Genomic DNA, 21,389 nt, shown 5'->3' on the forward strand with positions numbered 1-21,389 from the left:
GGACCTCAGGAAGAGCAGCCAGTGCTCTTAACTGCTGAGCCATCTCTCCAGCCTGAGTATATACATTTAAAAATTTTTATTTATGTTATGTTTATGCGCAAGTGCCTGAATGTTTGTCTGTGCCCCATGTGTGCTGAGGTTACAAAGGAGGCCAAAAGAGGATACCTAGTCACCTGGGTTGGAATTATAGGCAGTTGTGCACTTCCTGTTGTGGGTGGTGGGAACTGAACCCAGATTCTCTGCAAAGGCAGGAAATGCCGTTTTTATTTGCATTGACTTTTTGTTTGTTTGTTTTTGAAACAGAATTTCACTATGCAGACAGTGGTGGCTGTTCTGGAACTCCCATGTAGACCAGGTTAGACTGGAACCCCTCTGCTTCTTGAGTGCTTGGATTAAAGTTAAGGGTATACAACCCTACCAATACATTTAAAATGGCTTACCAGTTTTACCCTATAACTAGGATGAATTCTTATTACCTGAGGGTGAGAGTTGTTTTGTGTTGACAACTACAATACTACCATTATTAAATATGACTCATGGTTACTTTTTATAAAATGATTTTCTTCTTTATAATTTTTAATACTACACTTATTATTGTGTGTGTGCATGAATGTCATGTCGAAATCAGAGGACAACTTGTAAGAGGTGGATCTTACCTATGCCATGTGGGTCTCAAGAAACCCAATTCAGACTGTCAAGTTTAGAGACAAATACTCACTGAGCTGCCAACTTTCTAGATGTCATATTATTTCTTATAAGTGCAATTATTGGATAGGAACAATCCAATTTCCCACTCCCCCTTTTGGTCTAAATTTTAAATACTGTCAAGTTGCGCTCATGAATAAATTCCCCATTATTACCTTCAATATCTGCTTCTAAAGAACAGGAAAAAAAAGAAATTAGCTGGTTAGGGGCATAGCTCAGCAACAGAATGATGTGGTTTGCATGCCCAAGGTCTAGGATTAGTTACATCTACAGCAAGAACAACTAAAAATCCCAAAACTTAAAAAAGAGGGGATTCTAATATACTTACCAGTGAGAAGCTGGAAAGCTGTTCTGAGGGACAGGGGTAGAAAACTGACAAGAAGCTATGCCTTGGTTCAGGAAACGCCAAAATATAATGAGTAAGGGTGAATTTACTTGTGACAGGTGGAGAAGGCGGGAAAGCATTTGCTTTGAACTAGAAAACCTGGCCTCCACACTTATTTCTGCCACTCTGTGACCTCCATAGGTTGCACCTTTCCTCTGGGACCCAATTTTTTGAGATTCCGGTACATTTGTCGCATGTTTTAAATTTTACACGATCTTAAGACCAGGCTTCCGCTCCCTCTGCGCTTGTAACCCTTTTGCTGCGGAACTTACGGAATCTTCAATCAGGAAACACCCACTAGTCGCGCGCAAACACTTCCGGTCGGAGGAACAAAGAGTCTGAAGTACTCAAGGCCTCACTTCCGCGTGACGAAAGCGGCGCAGAGAAGCCGGTCTTTAGGCCGCAGACCCATGACTTGCCTAGGCGACTGCACATGCGCCCTGCAGGAGCGAGGTGGGCGGGGCCCCGGAGGGGGCGGGGTCGGCCCTGACTTGTCTCGCGGTTACTGGGCGTGCGGAAGCGCGCGAGGCTCGTGGGCGGTTCTGGGCGGGCCCTCACCTGATACCTCTGGAAGGCTCCTCCGAGTGTCAAGTTTTCGAGGTCGACTCAGGTGAGGGGGTCGCGCCGGAAGTGGCTGTGCCGCGCGCCTCGGTGTTGAAAGGAAGCAGCGGGAGGAGCTTTAGTCGTTCAAGGGGGCGCGGCACAGCTGGGAGCTCTTCACGGCCCCCTGCAGCAGCCATGGCGAAAGGCAGAGTCGCTGAGCGATCGCAGACGGAGATGCTGCACTCGACCCCAGCGGGAGACCGGGCAGTGGGGACGCAAGGTTCCGCTGCGCCCGGCCACAAAGATCATCTCAAAGGTAAGTGAACCTGCGGGCCGGATCTGAGGCTATCCCAAAGATTGGGATCTCATGATGCAGGTCGCAAGGAAGGAGGGCTCCTAAGGATCTCAGCAAGAGAGTCGTGTACTTGGCGGGGACCCCGCTCGACACACGGCTAGATTCCTAGTTGGTACTTTCTCAATAGACTTGGTTAAAGGAAACAGTAACCCCGACTTGGTGTGACACCAAATAGACAGGTTCATTACCCAGGCCACCCAGACAGGTGCTCAAGAGACTTGAGCTTTCATTGCATCGTTTTAGAGATGAGCATACTTGAGGGCTATGCAGCTACATGACTTGTGTAGAGTCACAGAGACACACCAAGGTTGTGATTAAAAGCAAGGACTTGAGCTTCCAGGTGCCATTTGAAAGTATCAGATTCTAGCCGGGTGGTTGTTGCTCACTCCTCCGGTGGCAATGGCAAGTTCGGGGCCAACTTGGTCTTCTTAGCGAATTCCTTTACAGCCGGGGCTACACAGAGATACCCTGTCTAGAAAAAAACAAAGTTTTCAGATCTTGCGTCTTCATTTACTCTGGTTTGTAACTTAAATTTGTTAATTTGTTTCTCCGTGTAGCCCTGGCTGACTGGAGGGCTTGCTCTGTAGATCAGGCTAGCCTCTAAGGCAAAGATTTCTCCAGCTTCGGCCTCCCAAGTACTGGGATCCAAGGTGTACACTACCATCTCAGGGCGTTTTCTTTTTTTAAGACCTTGTCTAGTTCGATAGGCCAAGTTATCACCAGCCTTAATTTTCTGAGTACTGGTATTAAAGGAGTGAGCCACCCACAGAGATGGATTTGTAACTTTAAAAAAGTATCTGAATTTTAAAACAATAATAGTCGTAATCGTATCTGCTTAATCGGTTGATGTGTGGCGTAAACAAAACAGTTCACCTAAGCGTGGCTCCTCTGAAATGGCATTTACCTTTAATCCCATTATTCTGGAGGCTGGGGCAGGTGGCTCTCTAGGTCAGCCTGGTTTACAAAAGAAATTCCGGACAGCCAGGCATGTTACAAGACGAACCCTGTCTCAAAACAAACAAACCAAAAACCAGAACAACAACAAAACACCCAACAAAGTAAGGGGGACTCATAAGTTTTTTTTAGCCTAGTACACTAACCTGAAATTTCTTGGCTCTTTAAATATAGTTTTAAGTGGGAAAATGTAAGTGCTTTGATTTTGTAATGGCATAACATTATTCATTGCTTTTCCACAACTATAATGATTGCATCCTTTTATGTGCTTTTTGAAGCTCAAACATCTGAAGTGATTAGAACAAATAACCATTATGTTGTTTGCCGCTCACTCACACTGCTGTCTTTCATTGCTACTAATAGCCAAAAGGATGGTCTGGTAAGAATGTGTAGTGGAGAGGCTGGAAAGATGGCTAGTGGTGAGAGGGTTAGCTGGAAAGCCTCAGTAGTTAAGCACACTGGCTGCTCTTGGAGAAGAGCCTGCCTGGTTCCCAGTATGCACATGTCAGCTCATCACAATCTGTAACTCCAGTTTCAGGGAATCCAGGACCACCTTCTGGGTGACCTGAACTCACCCTCACCCCCACACAAATAATAAAATCTTTTTAAAAAGTAATACACAGTGGAAATGTGTTTTCAGCTATTTTTAATGCTTGGTGTACTCTAGCTTGCTTCTTACTTGGTATTTGTATTTGGTTACAGACTATATAGCTAAATAATTGTCACATTGCTTGAGATGGTCTTAGGTTGTGTGGGTTTGTTTTTTGTTGTTGTTCCCTCTTAGAGTTTTAAATAATAATAATAATAATAGTGGTGGTGGTAATAATAATAATAATAATAATAATAATAATAATAATAATAATTAATAATACGGCAAAACTTCCAGAGTGCCTTTATGGTGGTTTCTTTTATCAAATGTCTTGAAAACTACCCACATTTTACTAAGCCAAAGGATAAAGATATGCAGATGTACCCTCTAGATAAGTGAAGAAAGGGTAAGGCAGGAGCACGTGGAGCTGGGGAACAGGCTTGAGGGTTAGTGTGATCCCTTTATGCTTGTCAGCAATGTTATAGTATATTGATAGTATATTTAATGTGCTGTTAGATTATTTTAGGCAAAATGATGTTTTTTAAAATTGATCTTGTTTATTAATGACTTAATTCTTTTTCGCACTTCTGCCTTTTCCTAGTATTAGGAATTGTGATAGGATTTAGTTTACTTAGTACTGTGCTTGTCATGGTTCCATCAGTAGTGTCTAATTAGCAAGCAATTTTTAGCTTTAGAAAAACAATTTTTGTTAATTGTAGACTGCAACTACCATTATCCTCTCCCCCCTTCCAAATCAGAGAAGTAAATATTCTAATAACCTTAGATTGGAAAGTACTTGGTGATAGAATCTTTATTACAAATTCTGTAACACTTTAGTGGTTTTTGTTTATTTTTGAGATAGAGTCTCTATGTATCTGGAGCTGACCTGAGACCCTTTTTCCTCAGCTTCTGAGAACTGAGATCCCAAGAGTGGGCCACTGTATACCAAGCCATGACACTTTTTTGTCTGTATGGGAAAGTCTCATAGACCAAGTCTAGAGCTTACTGTGGACCAGATGGTTTCCATCTTTTGGCAACAGTCTGGTCTATGGTTACAGACAGGCCACCTTCAGTGTTGCCTTTTGTGTATGTGAGGTTTTGATTTTTTTTTCCTTGCTTTTTTCCTTGTTTTGGGGTGTGTCTGTGTTTTATTTGCATTAGATACAGGGAGATAAGTTCAAGGTCACCTTTAATTACATTTTTGAGTTGCAGGCCAGCCTCATCTACACGGAACCATCTCAAAACCCAAAAAACATAGAGGTACAATATGATTAATTTTTTATTTTTTGAGCTATGTGTCTGTGATTCTTACTAAGTTTCACTTACTGAACTTGAACTCATCCTGTAAACCAGGCTGGCTTCAGACTTAGAGAGATCCATCTGCTTCTGCCTCCTGAGTGCTGAGGCTGTATATCGATGTTAGGAAAAAGGTGATTACACAAGGCAAAAATTGAAGTGTCAATGAATTCACAAAGTAATATCTAGAAGGACCTCTGTTAACATTTAACAAAAAGATAAGACAAAGGAAGTTGATTTTTGGAAGCAGATCTTGGAATAGACATGGGAGCTCACTAGTAGGAATCAAAGTCCTCGGTTAATGGGAGAACTGTAGAATTAACATCTTGAAAGAACTTGTTAATCATTTTGGAGGGTGTTATGACAGGATTCCTGCTTGTCCCTGACAGCCAACAGTGAAGCAGAGAAAGTGTTTGGACTTGTAGGGTGATGAAGCTTGATTCTTTCTCAGGCAGTACCTTTGACCTGGGAGAAAGTTAGAAAGGCAGATAACAAGCATGATAATATTCATTTCCTAATAATACTTGTTAAGTATAGTGATAATATTCAGAAAGACTTAGAAGCTAATGCATTTCAAATGCAGGCATGGTTGCTACAAGAGCTAAAAGCACATGTATCTGATATAGTTGTGAAAAGACACTAGTAGTATGCATAGTATACATTTACAAAGAAATTGTAAAAAGACTTATAACTACGTGGATTGCATGCTATCTTTTAGGTTTAATAGATACTCAGGAGTATTACTGACTCATAATCATCAGTATATACTTTTAAAAGTATTACTATATACTTTTTTCTTTCAGAAAAGCCTTGTGCAGAAGCTGGATCAGCAAGAACATCACTCCTTATACTGGTGTCCATTTTTTCATGTGCAGCTTTTGTTATGTTTTTGGTATATAAAAATTTTCCTCAGCTTAGTGAGTAAGTATACCACTAAAGAAACTGAAAATGTCTAGATGTTTTAGAGGTGATATGAGTTAAAAGCTAAGTTTCCTTTAGCAACAGAACTATTAGGGTGCTTGTGCACTAGCTCTTGTCCAAATAGCAAGTCCATAAGCACTGTTCAGATTTCCTGGTTGACTTCCTTCTTGCCTTCCTGCCCATTGTTTTTTACACAGAGTCTCATCTCCTTTGTGATTTAAACTCCTGGAACTTGTAGTTCTGCTGTCTCTACCTCCCAAGTCTGAGATTACAGGTGTGTCCACCATCCCAGGTTTAGGTCCAGGGTTTGGGTCCAGAGTTCCTGTGTATTAAGCAAGCAAAGTACAGCAGATACACCTCAGTCCCCTTCCTTCATTTCTTTAAGAAAAGGATAGGAGGGGCTGGAGAGTTGACTCAGTGGGTTAAGAACACTACTGCTCTTCCAGAGGTTTGTTTTTTTTGTTTTTTGTTTTTTAAGATTATTTATTTATTATATGAGTACACTATAGCTATCTTTAGACACACCAGAAGAAGGCATCAGATCTCATTTCAGATGGTTGTGAGCCACATCTCAAAAAGAGAAAGGAGGAAGAACAGCTTTCCTGCATTTTGACCTGGGATATATTTTTGCTCTATAAAGTATGATTTCAAAAAAAATTTAATAATTCTCATAATAAATAATTATTGACTTTAGTTTAGAAAAATTACCTAAAATAATATTAAATATGTTAATGCTAATGGTTAATTTCTAATTTAAATTTAAGCCAATATTAAAAGAGCTGTATTTAATTTTTGATTTGTATTATTTTGAATTTTAATTTGTGTATGTTTGCTTAGACTGTTAAGACTAAAAACTGTGACTTTGTCCTTATTGCAGATCAATTGCATTGCATCATTTTGACTTTGATTTATTTATTTATTTTTTACATTATTATTTTTCTCTAGGGAAGAGAGAGTGAATATGAAGGTTCCGAGAGATATGGATGATGCCAAGGCTCTAGGAAAAGTTCTCTCCAAATATAAGGACACCTTTTATGTACAAGTATTGGTTGCTTATTTTGCTACATATATTTTGTATCCTTTTATCTGAAAAAAAAATGTTTTCTAGTTTGTTCAAGAAAAGTTCCCAAAGGTCTCTTGTTTAGTTAGAAGTGATGACTGTTTTCCTTCCTTTTATTTTTTTTTAAAAATTTTTTATTATACATAAGTAAACTGTAGCTGTTTTCAGACACCAGAACAGAGGGCATCAGATCCCATTACAGATGATTGTGAACCACCATGTGGTTGCTGGGATTTGAATTCAGGACCTCTGGAAGGGCAGTCAGTGCTCTTAACCACTGAGCCATCTCTCCAGCCAAAGTGTTTTTCTTTTAAAACATTAATACAGGGGGCACCTGCTGGCAAACCGAACATGATGTCCTGGGTTTGATGCCTAGGATCACATGGTAGAAGAGAACCTGCCCTTAAAAGTTGTCCTCTGATCTCCACATGTCACTCATGCCCTTAAACATACACACCCAAATAAATTAGTTTAATTCAGTGTTTAAAATAATAAAATGGGGTTTGGTGTTTTTTGAGACAGCCTCACAGTGTAGCCTTTGCCAGCCTGGAACTCTAGTTTTTCAGCTCTCAAACATTACAACTCGTTTAATGCCAGCCAGTACTTCAGAGGCAGAGTTGAGTGGTTCTCTGTGAGTTCAAGGCCAGCCTGTTTTTCAAAGAGAGTTCTGGGACAGCCAGGGAAACAAGGAACTGTTACACAGAGAAAAATAGTCACATATAACCCAGGCTGCTCTTAAGCTTGTTATGTGGACAGTAATGATAATGTACTTCTGGTCTTTGTTTCTACCGCATAGATGTTATAGGTACTGGGAATTGAACTCATGTCCTCTGGAAGAACAGCCAGTGCTCTCAACGACTGAGGCATCTCTCTAGCCCCTTTATTTTATTCTTTTTTTGGCTATAATTTTTAAAGTTTTGTATCTTAATTGTAGTGTTCATTCATTTAACCAGTTTTTAAAAAATGCTACGTTCATGTCTTATGTTTTGAGTATTAAAAAACAAAACAACCATGACCAAGCAGCTGAAACAGTGGAAGGAGGATGGGTGGAAACACAGCATAGTCTTCAGCAGCACTTATTAGTGTGCTTTTGATCTCTGAGTTTGGGTCTGATCTTGTCTACAAAAAAGTTCCAGGCCAGCCAGGGGGCTACAAAATAAGAGATACTATCTCAAGCAAAACAAAACAAAAACAAAAAACATAAAAAACAAAGGGACCTTACTGAAAACTTTTCCTAGCTGAGCCCCACCCAGTTTGTCTCTGCCAGGTGCCTGTTGGGGGCATTTGTCCTAGATTTCCTCTTAGCATAATCTTACCAATGTTGTACTTATTTGATTACTACATTTTGTATCATTTGTTAATGGGTATCTAGCTTGGAGCTAGAGGCATTCTGACTGGCAACTTACATACTTTTTAGCCATTTGATTATGATTGTACATTATTCTTTACTCTATGTTGGGTATTACTAATGCCCAAAACAAAATGGCCAGAATCTGCAACTATGATACCACAAGTAGAAGAAAACCTACCTGACCTCATTATTATTATTCAGTCAATACAAAGAATAATGCTATATACATTTACTCTGGGGCAATATAATAATAATATAAATTATTAACACAATTTCTGTATTGTAATTTTATGTCAACTTTGTCTTGTAACACTTCCACTTCGTTATGTTTTAATTCTTAACTTACAAGTTAACAGTTTGCAAACGTTTGCTATCCCAGGTTCCATATTCCTCAGTATCCTCTCTGGATTTCTTTATCCCTTCCCACTTGCCTTGTTCCTTGTTTGCTTGGTAAGTATGTGAACATAAGCAGAGCATTGGGATGACGATGGCAGCCTAGCTCTGCCAGGTAGTCTCTCTTACATGTATCCATTTTCAAGACGCTAATGTTAATGTAGATTTGTTAAGTCTCAAGGAGCTCTGAAGAGTTTGGTTTTTCTAGAATGAGGGTATTACAGACTTACTTGCAGTTCCATTACATACCCTTTCTTTCCTGTTGTCTTAGGTAGACACAGCGACTCCCTGGGTTGGGAATAGTGTTTTTATGCATCGCTATAGTATGGAGTGGGAATGGCTCCTTATTAAACTAAAGGCTAGCGGTGATTACAGGTTTTGGTCAAAAGTTTAATCACAAGTGCCAGTTTATTTTAACCGATCTTGTTTGAGTTAGTTTGAGAAAGGACCAGATCAAGTGGGTTTTCATATGGACTTCCTTGCCTGGCTCTAAAAGAGATAAATTAAGTAAATGCGTCTATAGGAATGAGATGGGAAAATACAAGGTACATGTGACTTCTTGTTTTCCAGTGCTCTGGACTTGGTGCCTCATTCTGCTACATGCTGTCCTACTTAGTTGGAAGACCCGTTGTATACAAATACCTAACAGAGAAAGCAATGAAATGGTCACAGCAGGTAGCTATAAGCGTTAGTTTGTTTCTTTGTTGTTCTTTGGTTTTGTAATTTAAAAAATGTTATAAATTTTTTTAAATTTTTATTTGAGAATTTCATGTAGTATATTTTGATTCCATTCACATATGTCTATTTTTAGTATTGTTACGAGTGTCACTATGTAGCTCTGGCTGGCCTAGAACTCAAGCTAGCCTCAGATTCCCATCTGCCTGGCTTTGCCTGTAGAGTGCAGGAATTAAAGGTTTAAACCACCACTCCAACAAGAAGTTTATTTTAAAACATGTGATGTTTAGATTTAGTTGCTGAGTCAACACAAAGTAGAATAACCTGGAAGAGAGACTCAGTGAGAAATAGATTGATCTGTTGGCTTTTCCTAGTTGGGTTATTTGAAATGAGAAGATCTACCCTGAAAGTGATCAGCACCATTTCAGGGGCTGGTCCTGAACTGAAGGAAAAGATGAGCAACCTAAGCACTAAGCATGCATTAATTTATTATTGTCTTCTCTTGACAGTATATACAATTCACCCCAAATCTGACTTTCCTCTCCCCCATCCATTAACACTTTTTCCCCATTCCATAATCTCCAATCTCTCCCCCTCCCTCTCTTTCTCCTGTTCAAAAAAAAAAAAAAAAAAAAAAAAAAAAACACCAAAAAAACCGTTTTGTTTGGTTTGGTTTGGTTTTTCAAGAGTGGCACTAATCTACAGGTGTAAACATATAGATTTAGAAGGCTTTGATAACATAACACATTAGTGCCCGTGATCTCTCTAGCCATGGCTCTTGACCAGATTTACAGAGGCATAGTTTGTGGGATTTAATATGGCATTTCATGTGTATACAATGTATATTGATCATATTCATCCCCTCTTTCTTCCCTTTAAATCCTTCTAGACTCACTTCCCAACACATTCTCTCCCAAATTACATGTTACATGTTCTTTTTCTTTCTTTTGGGGTGTAGGGGGTATGTTGAGACAGGATTTCTCCATGTAGCCCTGGACCGCACTCTGTATGTAGTTCAAGTTAGTCTCAAACTCACAGAGATCCTCCTGCCTCTGCTTCCCAAATGCTGGAATTTAAGGTGTGCATCAATCACCAACTCTTGCCCTATCTTTTTTCTTCTTAAGTACCATTTTTTTAAATGTATATGAGTACACTGTAGCTGTCTTCAGACACACTAGAAGAGAACATCAGATCCCATTACAGATGGTTGTGATTTGAACTCAGGACCTCTGGAAGAGCAGTCACTGAGCCATCTCTCCAGCCATGTCTTTTTTTTTTTTTTCTTTTTTTTTTAATATATCTCATTGAGTCCAGTTGGTGCTTTCCATATATTAGGTATTTTGATGTGTGAAATTAACTTATGATAATTTATCTTTTGATAAAAATAGTATCGTTGGGATGCAAGTGCGATGTTCATGCTTGTTGTTATGTTGTTTTTTTTCTCTTGCTCTTCCTCGGTGCTGTGCTAAGGATCCAGGCCCTCGCTTGTACAAAACATAATGCTCTGCCACTGAGCTGCATCCCCAGCCCCTCTGACTTTATTTGTTTGTTTGTTTGAGACAGGGTCTCTTATGTAACCCTGGCCAACAAGGAATTAAAGAAGCATGTCACCTTCCTGGCAATTTTACTTTAGTTTTACATTTTATTTCCAGTTTTTAAATTCACTTGTATGTGTGTGTCGTGTGTGTATTGATGTCTGTGGAGGACAGATTATAGAGTCAGACTCCTGGAGCTAGAGATACAGGTAGTTGTGAGCCTCCTTATAGGTGCTGGGATGTAAAATCAGGTACCCTGGAAGAACATCAGGTGCTCTTGACAATCAAGCTGTTGCTCTAGACCCACTGATTTTACTTTTTTGAAACAGGATGTTATGTAGCCTGTGCTGACCTTGAACTGAAGCTCCTCCTATCTCCAATTCCATCTTTATTTATATATTTTAATTTTGGTAAGCTCAGTTGGCAGAAGAGTCAGTGTCAGTATAAAGGAATCCCCAAATGAGTCACTTCATGTGTCTGACTGAAGAACTTTTAGCTTACTGCTGCTAGGCATTTCAGCAGGAAAAACTTTAAACAAGACTAGCAATCATTAGTATACTGTACACAGAAAAATGCTACCATAATCTTTGAGTTTTATTAGGTTCTTTATTATTGTAACAAGTGCTGGAGAAAAAACATACACATGATTTTGTTGCAAGGTTTCAGTTTGTAGTCCTTAGTTCATTTTTAGGCTACTAGTAGGACAAAATATTAGGGCTTTGGGTGTTTGTGGCAGTGTCTATTCATCTTATGGCAAAGAGGAACTCAACAGAGGATCCTGGGTAGGACCAAGATACAGACAACTTCAAGGACACTCTTCAGTCACTCACTTTTTCCAGCTGAACCCCACCTCCCAGTTTCCATCACCTTTACTGGCTTCAGATGTTTTCTCTCCATAAATCCCTTACCCACCCACCCCCTCCCAGCATTTTACATTTAAACCATAGTGGGGAGAATTCTACTTTTAGAAGAAGATCAGAAGAAATGATTATATCTCAAAGGAAATATAGAGATCATCCTGCCTCAGCTCCTTGTTTTGGAGAAGAATGTTTTATATTTTACTTGAATTTGTGATTATTTATAAAACATCTGAAATCTCTGGCTAGACTTTCAGTCTAGTGCCCTTTTTGTTATATGTGTGGTAAATATCAGGTTTACATATACATTTGCTTTGGAATAGCTGTTTTATATAAGTGATTTTGCTAGTTATGTAGATATACAAGTAATCAGTACTTAATCGTGCCATCTCTCCAGCCCCTAATACTTGCTTGGTATACATGTGGAAAGCAAAAGCTATATCACTGAGCTACATCCCCAGAAAACACACATTGTTTTCCTGTTGGATAAATTTGTGGTGTGTCTGGGGTGAGAATTAAGGTATTTTATATTAAACAACTTGCTTTGAAGATTGGTCTTAACTGATAATAGTTTTTTTTTTCTTGTAACAGGTAGAGCGTCATAGAGAACATCTTATTAACTACATTATATTTTTGAGAATCACACCATTTTTGCCTAATTGGTTTATTAATATTACATCTCCTGTAATAAATGTACCATTGAAAGTGTTTTTTATTGGCACTTTTCTAGGTAAGACCTCTGACTCCTGTTGTCTGACAGCTCATTGGGTGCCTATCCAACTGTCCAGCTGGCCTAGTTTGCCTGCTGTTTGCAAAATATCCAGTACCATATATAACTCTTGGGCACAAAGCCTGCCCTAGATACATAGCTTGTTCAGTGTGTTGTAATGTGTTACCTCTTTAAAGAATGAGCACTTTCTACTAGATATTATTTTAATAATGCAAAATTAAGCAGAACCCCCTCACTGTTTTTAGTTTGTTTGTTTGATACTAGGGTCAAATGGGTATGTCAAGCAGTCTGTACCACCAACCACATCCTTAGCCCAAGGAGAATAACCCCAACTCTGGCCAGAAGCCCTTTCTTCCTTTGTCAATGATAGTCAGTTATATTAAAGATGACAGGATCTTGAGGCCACGAGCTTTATTGGCCAAGCTCTTGTCATGAGCCTAGACTGCATGCTTTCTAGTGAGCACCCCAGGCCAAGTTCCAGGTGTCCTCTGGTCTTTTATTAGAGAATTTGCTAGTGATGACTAGGTACTGACCAAAGATAGTACTTTTTTGCTGCATAAACTTCACTGTGTCCCCATGCAGAACTTTTTTTTCATGTATGCATGTCACTGTCTTCAGAAGATGGCATCCAATGCCCATTACAGATGGTTGTGAATCACCATGTGGTTGCTAGGAATTGAACTCAGGACCTCTAGGAAGAGCAGTCAGTGCTCTTAACCACTGAGCCATCTCTTCAGCCCCTCCCCACCTTTATTTAAAAAGTTATTTATTTCCTGTATGTGGGTACATTGCCTCTGTCTTCAGACACACCAGAAGAGGGTGCCGAATGTCATTACAGATGACACCTATAATAGCTGAAATTACAGGACTGACTGACTTTTTTAAAAAGTATCTTTTTAAATGATTTTTGTTTTATGTGCATTGGTGTTTTGCCTGTATGTATGTTGGCTCCCCTGGAACTAGAGTTACAGATACTTAGGAGCTGCCATGTGAGTGTTGGGAATCAAACCCAGGTCCTCTGGAAGACTAGCTGGTGCTCTTAACCACGGAGCCATCTTGCAGTCCCAAGACTAACTTTTAAAACATTAACTTGCTGTGTAGACCAGGCTAGCCTCAAACTCACAGAGATCTTCCTGCCTCTGCCTCCCAAGTTCTGAGATTAAAAGTGTGTGCCACCACACCCAGCCTGGTGTCTTTCTACTTTTGTGTGTGTTCCAGGGATCAAACTTAGGTCCCTAGGCTTCCAAAACAAGTGCTGACTCACAGAGCCATCTGACTTGCCTTATTCTTTTGAATATTAAATTTAATTTAAATTGAGACAACAGGGAGAGATTTGATCTTGGTGCATGAAACAATTCATTTTACCTAGTATACAGCTGTTGGTAGAACTGAGTGAGACATGGAAGGGCATGAGGAAAAGTAACATCTAAAACTAATTTTACTTCCATATTATACTTGAGTCTGTGTGTCAGATAATTTTATTATTTCAAAATATAATATATGTAAATGCTGGTATGTCCTGGGATTGATTCAGTTCCTTCTGTGTGCTAAGTACCTGCTTTAAATTCTTAATCCTTTCTTCAAAATGCAGAAAGCTGAGTTCCTGAAAGACATTTCAAGCACACCGCAATTTAATTTTTTAAATTTGATTTGGAGGTCTGGAGAGATGGCTCAGATATCAAGAGTACCACACGGGTTTAGTTCCCACACGGAAGCTCACACTGTCTGTGACTCTAGTTCTAGAGATCTAATGACCTCTTCTGGCCTCTATTGGCACTGTGTGCACATGGTGCACAAAACATGCACATATGAAAAAAATGGTGGTTTTTCCTTTATTTGACAGGCTGCCGGTACTCTTCACTAACTCTGTTTTTTATTTTTTATTTTAGGTGTTGCACCTCCCTCTTTTGTAGCAATTAAGGCAGGAACAACTCTGTATCAGCTTACAACAGCAGGGGAAGCTGTTTCCTGGAACTCCGTATTTATTCTGATGATTTTGGCTCTTCTTTCTATTCTGCCAGCCATCTTCCAAAAAAAACTAAAGCAGAAGTTTGAGTGAAAAATCATGGCTTTTCGTTAACCATCATCACTCCCACCACCACCATCATCTCAGGATTAGCAGGTGTATTCATTGTATGTTTGGAAATCACCTCTTCAGTAACTAAAAGAAGGGTTTGTAAAGTAAAATATCCCATGAGATAGATGATAGTGCATATATGTGGCAAGGGAGAACAGAAATTGGCATGCTATGTGAAGTGCTGTCACCAACATTACTGTCCCAGGATTGGCTCTGAGACATCATCGTGGCTTGGTTTGGAATTTTTACTCTAAATGATTCATTTAAAGTGTTTTTCTCTTTTATGTCTGACTAATGACTAAAATAGTGAACTCAGATACAGTGGAACATACTTATAACCCCAGCTTCTCAGGAGGCTAAGGCCAGAGTATTGCTAGTTTGAGAATGTCACAAGACACCCTGTATTAAAGTAAATAAGGAACAGTGAAATTAGAATAAAAGATCAGAGCACAAACTGAATACTTGAAGCAAAAATATGAGTTTTTCATTTTCCTTCTCTTTTCAGACAGCACTTCCCATAGGTAGTGAATGTAGCGAGGATGGGTTATTTAAGTTTTCCTTAGAAATCTATATCATGAATTAGTCTGATAATTTTAATTCTGGCCAGTCTGTTTTCATCCTTTTTCTAGGTTTTACAGTATTTCCACCATACATATAGAAAAGGAGAATTATATATCTGTATCATATTGGTGTTGATAATGTATATTAAGATAATGATATTTTGTTACAGTGTCTTTATTATCTCAAAGGGGTTCTAAAAGTAAATACTCGAAGCATATACTTTTTAGACATTAATTATTTTATACTGAAACGACTGACAGTAAGACATTAGTGATTAAATCTAGTTTATTTGTTGCAATGATTGTAAAATTTGCCTCATAGTTTTGTCTGTTCATTAAAGAATGTATTGTAATTACCTTTCATGCATGCTACATCTTCAATTGCTTTGTTGCCTTTCCTCTGACCTCCTGGGGCAGCACCTGATTAGTACACTTTCCCTCTTACTCCTCTCACCTTGACATGGTGATTAGTGTCTCCACCACTTCTTAGAAGAGACTCCCTTTGGCTGCTTAGGTACGTCTCTTGTTCCTTTCCAGGACAGAACCATCTAAAGCCTAAAGTACTAAGATCCCAGTTGGTATGCTGAACAATTGCTTTAGTGGCGTAGGAAGTCCTAGGGTTTTTATTCTTCAAAGTCTGATCATCTCAAAGCCTGTTTCTCCTGCAAAATGTGGACTAATCCTTTTCTGTCACAGTATTAACATGTGGATATATTACAAATACAAGGAAGATAATACTGATCAATATTGTAGTCTGTCTTGTGTCCTTTTGTGTGAAATTTAGTGACCAGAGATTGATAAAGCTCTTGTTATTTTTACAGATGAGTTAAACACATAGGTGTTTGGGACTATATATATATATATATATATATATATATATATATATATATATATATATATATATATATATATATACACTTATATTATTGAAGCTGGGCATGTAACGCTCTTGCAGTCCCATGACTTGGGAAGGGAAGTAGATTCAGGTTCAGGATTAACCTTGGCTGCATAGTGAGTTGGATGCAACAATCTGGGCTATATAAGAACATGTCTGAAAAAAAAATACATGTATACGGACAAATTTTTATCAGGATTTTAAAGCTTGGATTTTACAGAAACCCTGCTGTTTCTTTGCATTTGTTATGGTGCTTACTCTGCTGAGAGTATTCTTTCCATCCCCTAGTGCACGATCTTTCCCTGTGCTATGTTTTCCTATGTTCAACAGGAGCTACCACTTTAGTTGGATATATTTTCTTCTCCCAGTAGAGTAACCATTGTTTTAACATTTTTGCCCTTGGGCTGGAGAAATGGCTTAGTGGTTAAGAGCATTGAATGCCCTTCTAAAGGTCCTGAGTTCAAATCCCAGCAACCACATGGTGGCTCACAACCATCTGTAATGAGATCTGATGTCCTCTTCTGGTGTGTCTGAAGACAGCTACAGTGCACTCAGATTAATAAATAAATCAGGCTGGAGAGATGGGTCAGCAGTTAAGAGCACTGACTATTCTTCCAGAGGTCCAGAGTTCAATCCCCAGCAACCACATGGTGGTTTACAACCATCTGTAATACAATCCAACACCATCTTCTGGTATGTCTTAAGGCAATGACAGCGTACTTAACATAAAATAAATAAATCTTTAAAAAAACCAAATCTTTAAAAAACAAAAAACAAAAAAAAATATTTTGCCCTTGACTGTCGAGAAAGAACTTGGACCAAGTATTGTGACTCACTAATGCCCAGGGATTGGAAGGCTGAAGCAGCAGGATAAGGAGCTTGTGGACAGCTTGGGCTGCCTGAAGTCTTGTCTCAGGAAAAACAACATCAACAACAACCCCACAATTTACCTGTATGTCACCTGCGTTCATGGGCACAGATGTGACATAATCCAAATGTAAGTAGTCCAGGCTCGAAGCACGGTCCCTTATCCTGGAGCTTTGTCACTTCGAATATAATATATCTATGATCTTAGTAAATGTAAAGTGGCTGGGTGGTGACAGTGGCGCATGCCTTTAGTCTCAGCATTCAGGAGGCAACCTTGTCTACAGATCAAGTTCCAGAACAGGGCTACACAGAGAAACCTTGTCTCAAAAAACTTAAATAGATTAATTAATTAAATGATGTAAGCTAAAATGTAGATTACACTGGAGAAACACATGCTTAAGATTTGTTTCATCAAAGTGCATTTTTAAAAAAACATCCTGATTAAAAGAATTGTTTGAATTTTTTTTATTGTTGTTTTGGGTTGTTTGTTTTTTCAAGACAGGGTTTCTCTGTAACCCTAGTCATCCTAGACTTGATTTGTAGACCAGGCTGTCGTCTAACTCAGTGTCTGTATCCCAAGTGCTGGGATCAAAGGCATGTGTCTAACATAGGTTCTTGTGCACTGTAGAAAAGCATTGTACCACTGGATTATGTTGGTGGTTCCCTCAAAAGGCTGACATACATTGCATGATCAAGAACAAAGAGCATAAGACTGGGGTGTAGCTTAGTTGGTACTTACCTATTATATCTGAAGCCCTAGGTTCAATATCTCCATCCATCCACAGCACCTCATAAACCTGGCCCAGTGGTGCACACCCGTGACTTAGGCACTATAAATCCAGCAAAAGGATCAGAAGCAAGTTCTAGGTTAACAGGCTAGCATTTGTTTTGTTTTGTTTAAAAAAAAAAAACTAAACATGAGATTTTTTAAATATATGATTTCTTAAATTATTTTTTATGAAACCTTGAGAATGAGGACCAGGGGACTAGACTGGTGCTCTGAGTCTTGGTATCAATGGTGATGATGTACCTTATCTTTATAATATGTTGCCTGTGGGTGAAGCTGAATGCATAGAATTTCTTTATTTCTTAGGACTATATGTAAGTCTATTAGAAGTGTTTCAAAATAAGATTGAAATCAGTATGTGGGGTGCTGGAGAGATGGCTCATTGGTTAAGACTTCCACTGCTCTTCCAGAGGACCCAGATTCAATTCTCAGCACCCACATGGCAGCTTATACTTGTCTGTAACTTCAGTTCCAGGGCTTCTGACACCCTCACACAGACATACATGTGAAGAACATAAGTAAAAATGAATTACATATTTTTCTAAAGATTTATTCACTTCTTTTATGTAAGGGAGTACACTGTCACTTTCTCAGTCACACCAGAATTCCATATCAGATTTCATTACAGATGGTTGTGAGACACCATGTGGTTGCTGAGATTTGAACTCAGAACTTCTGGAAGAGCAGTCAGTGCTCCTAACCACTGACTGAGCCATCTATCTAATCCTGAGTATTTTTAAAACTTACCCACCAGTGATGTTTGAATGAGTGATTCAGTTTCCCTTTTTAGCAGCTATGTTCATAATAGACAAAAATGGAAGCAACCCAGATGTGCTTCAATGAATGAGTTTTTTAAAATGAAAGCAAAATTTAAAAAAAGAGTTCAGTGTGGTGGTACATTTAGAATTCCAGCCTCAAGAGGTAGGGGTGAAAGGCATAAAAGTTTAAGGCTAGCCTGAGCTACATAATATAACCATATTTCCCAAACCAACAGAAAATCTTGTAGCATCTCTCAAATCTCTTGGCTTGAGCTACAGCTCATTAGTAAGGCTTTCTTAGCATGTCTTAGACTTCTAGGTTAACCTCTATAGAAAAATACAATCAGAGTAGACATAAAAGACACCAGGTGTGGGGATATTTACCTGTAATACTAGATGTGGCTGAATAAACAAATACATTCAAGGCCTACTTGGGCTAGTAGTGTAAACTCCTCTCAAAAAAACATGGGGGGTGGGGGGGGGCTGGAGAGATGGCTCAGTGGTTAAGAGAACTGCTCTTCCAGAGGTCCTAAGTTCAATTCCCAGCAACCACATGGTCACAACCTTCTGTAATGGGATCCAGTGCTCTCTTCTGGTGTGTCTGAAGACAGCTACAGTGTACTCATAAATAATAAATCTTAAAAAGGAAAACATAAAGGGCTGGAGAGATGTCTTTTCTGCCTCTCAGATAACTGTGATTTCTTTAAGGGTGGAGACATGGCCCATGACAAGATGACAAGTAAGGTTGGTCTGATTTCCACAAACTGATGCTTTGAGAAAAGGGCGAGCGGCAGGGGCTGTGGTTCAGTAGTACTGCACTTGTCTTGCATGTACTTGTGCTACCCTAAGTTCAACCAGCAGTCATACAGCAAGAGAAGAAAGAGTGGCAGTGCTTTGCAGGAGAGTACATGGGACAGGTAGCCAGTTATGTACCTAGTGTCATAAGGGAGAACCTGGGTCTGGCCTGGTAGCATTGCAGAGCCCCAGGTTGTCAGTGTTCTACTCTCAGAGAAGTGCTGTTGAAAACATTTGGAGTGAGGAGCCCAGACATGTAAATTGAAATGGTGGAGGTGAGTTCATGTCCTCAAAACTCTAGGTTTGCCTCTTTTAAATAAAGGTTTGATGAATGCCTACAAGGTTCGTGTTGTGGCTTTAAGTTGACCACAGGTAACAACTTAGTCTGTCATCACTGGTAGTATTATAATGGGACAGTCTGTTGTATGATGTTCTGGAGTTGATTTTGAACAGCTAGCTGTATTCCAGATCTGTTAAGCAAAAAAGGACTTAAGGAAGCAATTTTAGCTGTTTTTAGAAGTAATATCGAGGTTGGAGAAATTTCTTATAGGTTAAGAGCACTTTTTTCTTCTGCAAAGGACCAAGGTTTAATTCCCAGGGTCCACATGGCCAACAACCATTCATAGCTGCCAGAGGATCCAATGCCCTTTTCTGACCACAGTAGGTTCCAGGGGCCCATGTAGTGCACACACATACAGAAGGCAGACATACACATAAAATCCTGTGGTTCATTGGAGAGAGCTCAGCAGTTAAGATCAAAAGTTGCTTGTCATGAATACTAGAGTTTGGATTCCAGCACCTGTTTCCTCCAAACACCTATGACTTCAGCTCCAAGGGACACATAAGAGACACAAAAACACAATTAAAAAATATTTATATGAGTGTGACATACCAGAAGAGAGCATCAGAGCCCATTAGAGATTGTTGTTAGCCACCATTTGATTGCTGGGAATTGAACTCAAGAGCTCTGGAAGAGCAGCTGGAAGAACCATCTCTCCAGCCAAAAAACCCACAATTTTTGTTTTAAAATTTAAAATATATGAGACGTGCCTGTAATTCTGAACAGATGCAGAATATTTGTGAATTACAGACCAGGATTACAAAATAACATCTTGTTTAAAAAATAAAAGGGGGGCTAGATAGATGGGTCAGCAGTTAAGAGCGCTGACTGCTCTTCCAGAGGTCCTGAGTTCAAATCCCAGCAATTACATGGTGGTTCACAACCATCTGTAATGGGATCTGATGCCCCCTTCTGGTGTGTCTGATGACAGCGACAGTGTACTCATAAATAGCATAAGTCTTACCAAAAAGAAAAAAAAAAATGGGGAGGAAAATTAGTGAACCAGATCCCTGGGAAATATAAGAAGACTGGATGGACTTGGGATAGGATCTCATTCCTTTAATCCCAGCTCTCGGGAGACAGACAGATGGATTTCTAAATCAAGGCCAGCGTCATCTACATATCAAGTTTATGCCACCCACAGCTACAAAGTGAGACCATGTCTCCAAACAAAACACTTTCCTATCACCCAGACTAGCCTTGAGTTGAGAATAGCCTTGAACTTCTGCTCCTGTATCTGTGCCTTTCACTATGCCAATAGTCTCTAACGATGCTGGATAAGGCAGTAAGGGAATAAGAACTAAAGTAAACCATTGGTAGAGTGCTTGCCTTGGCATGCACGCAGCCATGGGTTTAACTCCCCACACTACTAAAACTGGTCCTGCTTGTAATCCTATTATTTACTAGGTGGAGGCAGGTAATTCAGAGGCTGGAAGTCATCCTCAGCTACATAGTAAGTTTGAGCTCAGCCTGATCTACATTCTGTCAGTGGGCTGTGCCCCAGTCCTTAATGGTCTGGCTGGCATTCCTGGTAAGCTTTTCAGTATTCCTGGTGGACAAGTTCACATAAATGCTCATCCTGTCCTGGGCTTGGATCTCTGAATTCCCCACACCTTACTGATCTTGGAATTCTCTGCTCAGATAGTTTTGTGAACTCTTAAAGGAATGAAGGCAGAAAACAACCCAGACACTCGTGGTTCACAGAGCTTCAGTTTGTATGCACTAGTCTCTTATCACATATCATTAAACCAAGTAAGTGTGAGGCTCTTCTGAGCACAGTGCCCTGTGTGTGAGTGGAAAGGCAATGTAAGTGTCCCTAGGCATAGAAGAAAGCAGTAGGTATAGATGCTGCCTGTTCACTGGCCACATCCAGCTCAGTGCTAGCAACCAGATGATGGAGGTCAAAGGTGAGAGGAGAACGGAGCAGAAGCACAAAGGAAGCCATGATGGAAGAGCAGAAC

At 39.6% G+C, this 21,389-nt stretch overlaps 1 protein-coding gene across 1 annotated transcript; it reads left to right on the top strand.

The window, feature by feature from the left end:
* Positions 1 to 1,658: 1,658 nt before the first annotated feature.
* Positions 1,659 to 15,343, top strand: TMEM41B (transmembrane protein 41B). The gene is made up of 7 exons (XM_080910991.1): positions 1,659 to 1,949; positions 5,631 to 5,748; positions 6,694 to 6,822; positions 8,516 to 8,609; positions 9,123 to 9,227; positions 12,211 to 12,349; positions 14,239 to 15,343. Exons 1-7 carry the CDS (start codon positions 1,829 to 1,831, stop codon positions 14,406 to 14,408), a joined length of 876 nt encoding a protein of 291 aa, XP_080767117.1. The 5' UTR covers positions 1,659 to 1,828; the 3' UTR covers positions 14,409 to 15,343.
* Positions 15,344 to 21,389: the final 6,046 nt, after the last annotated feature.

This window comes from Micromys minutus, assembly GCF_963924665.1.
Source record: "Micromys minutus genome assembly, chromosome: 2".
Classification (NCBI taxonomy): Eukaryota; Metazoa; Chordata; class Mammalia; order Rodentia; family Muridae; genus Micromys; species Micromys minutus.

Excerpts from the sequence above, each read along its gene's own strand:
- TMEM41B (XM_080910991.1), top strand. The coding sequence starts at position 1,829 with ATGGCGAAAGGCAGAGTCGCTGAGCGATCGCAGACGGAGATGCTGCAC. Across the intron at positions 5,749-6,693 it reads AATTTTCCTCAGCTTAGTGA|GGAAGAGAGAGTGAATATGA; the intron begins GTAAGTATACCA and ends ATTTTTCTCTAG. Across the intron at positions 12,350-14,238 it reads TTTTATTGGCACTTTTCTAG|GTGTTGCACCTCCCTCTTTT; the intron begins GTAAGACCTCTG and ends TTTTTATTTTAG.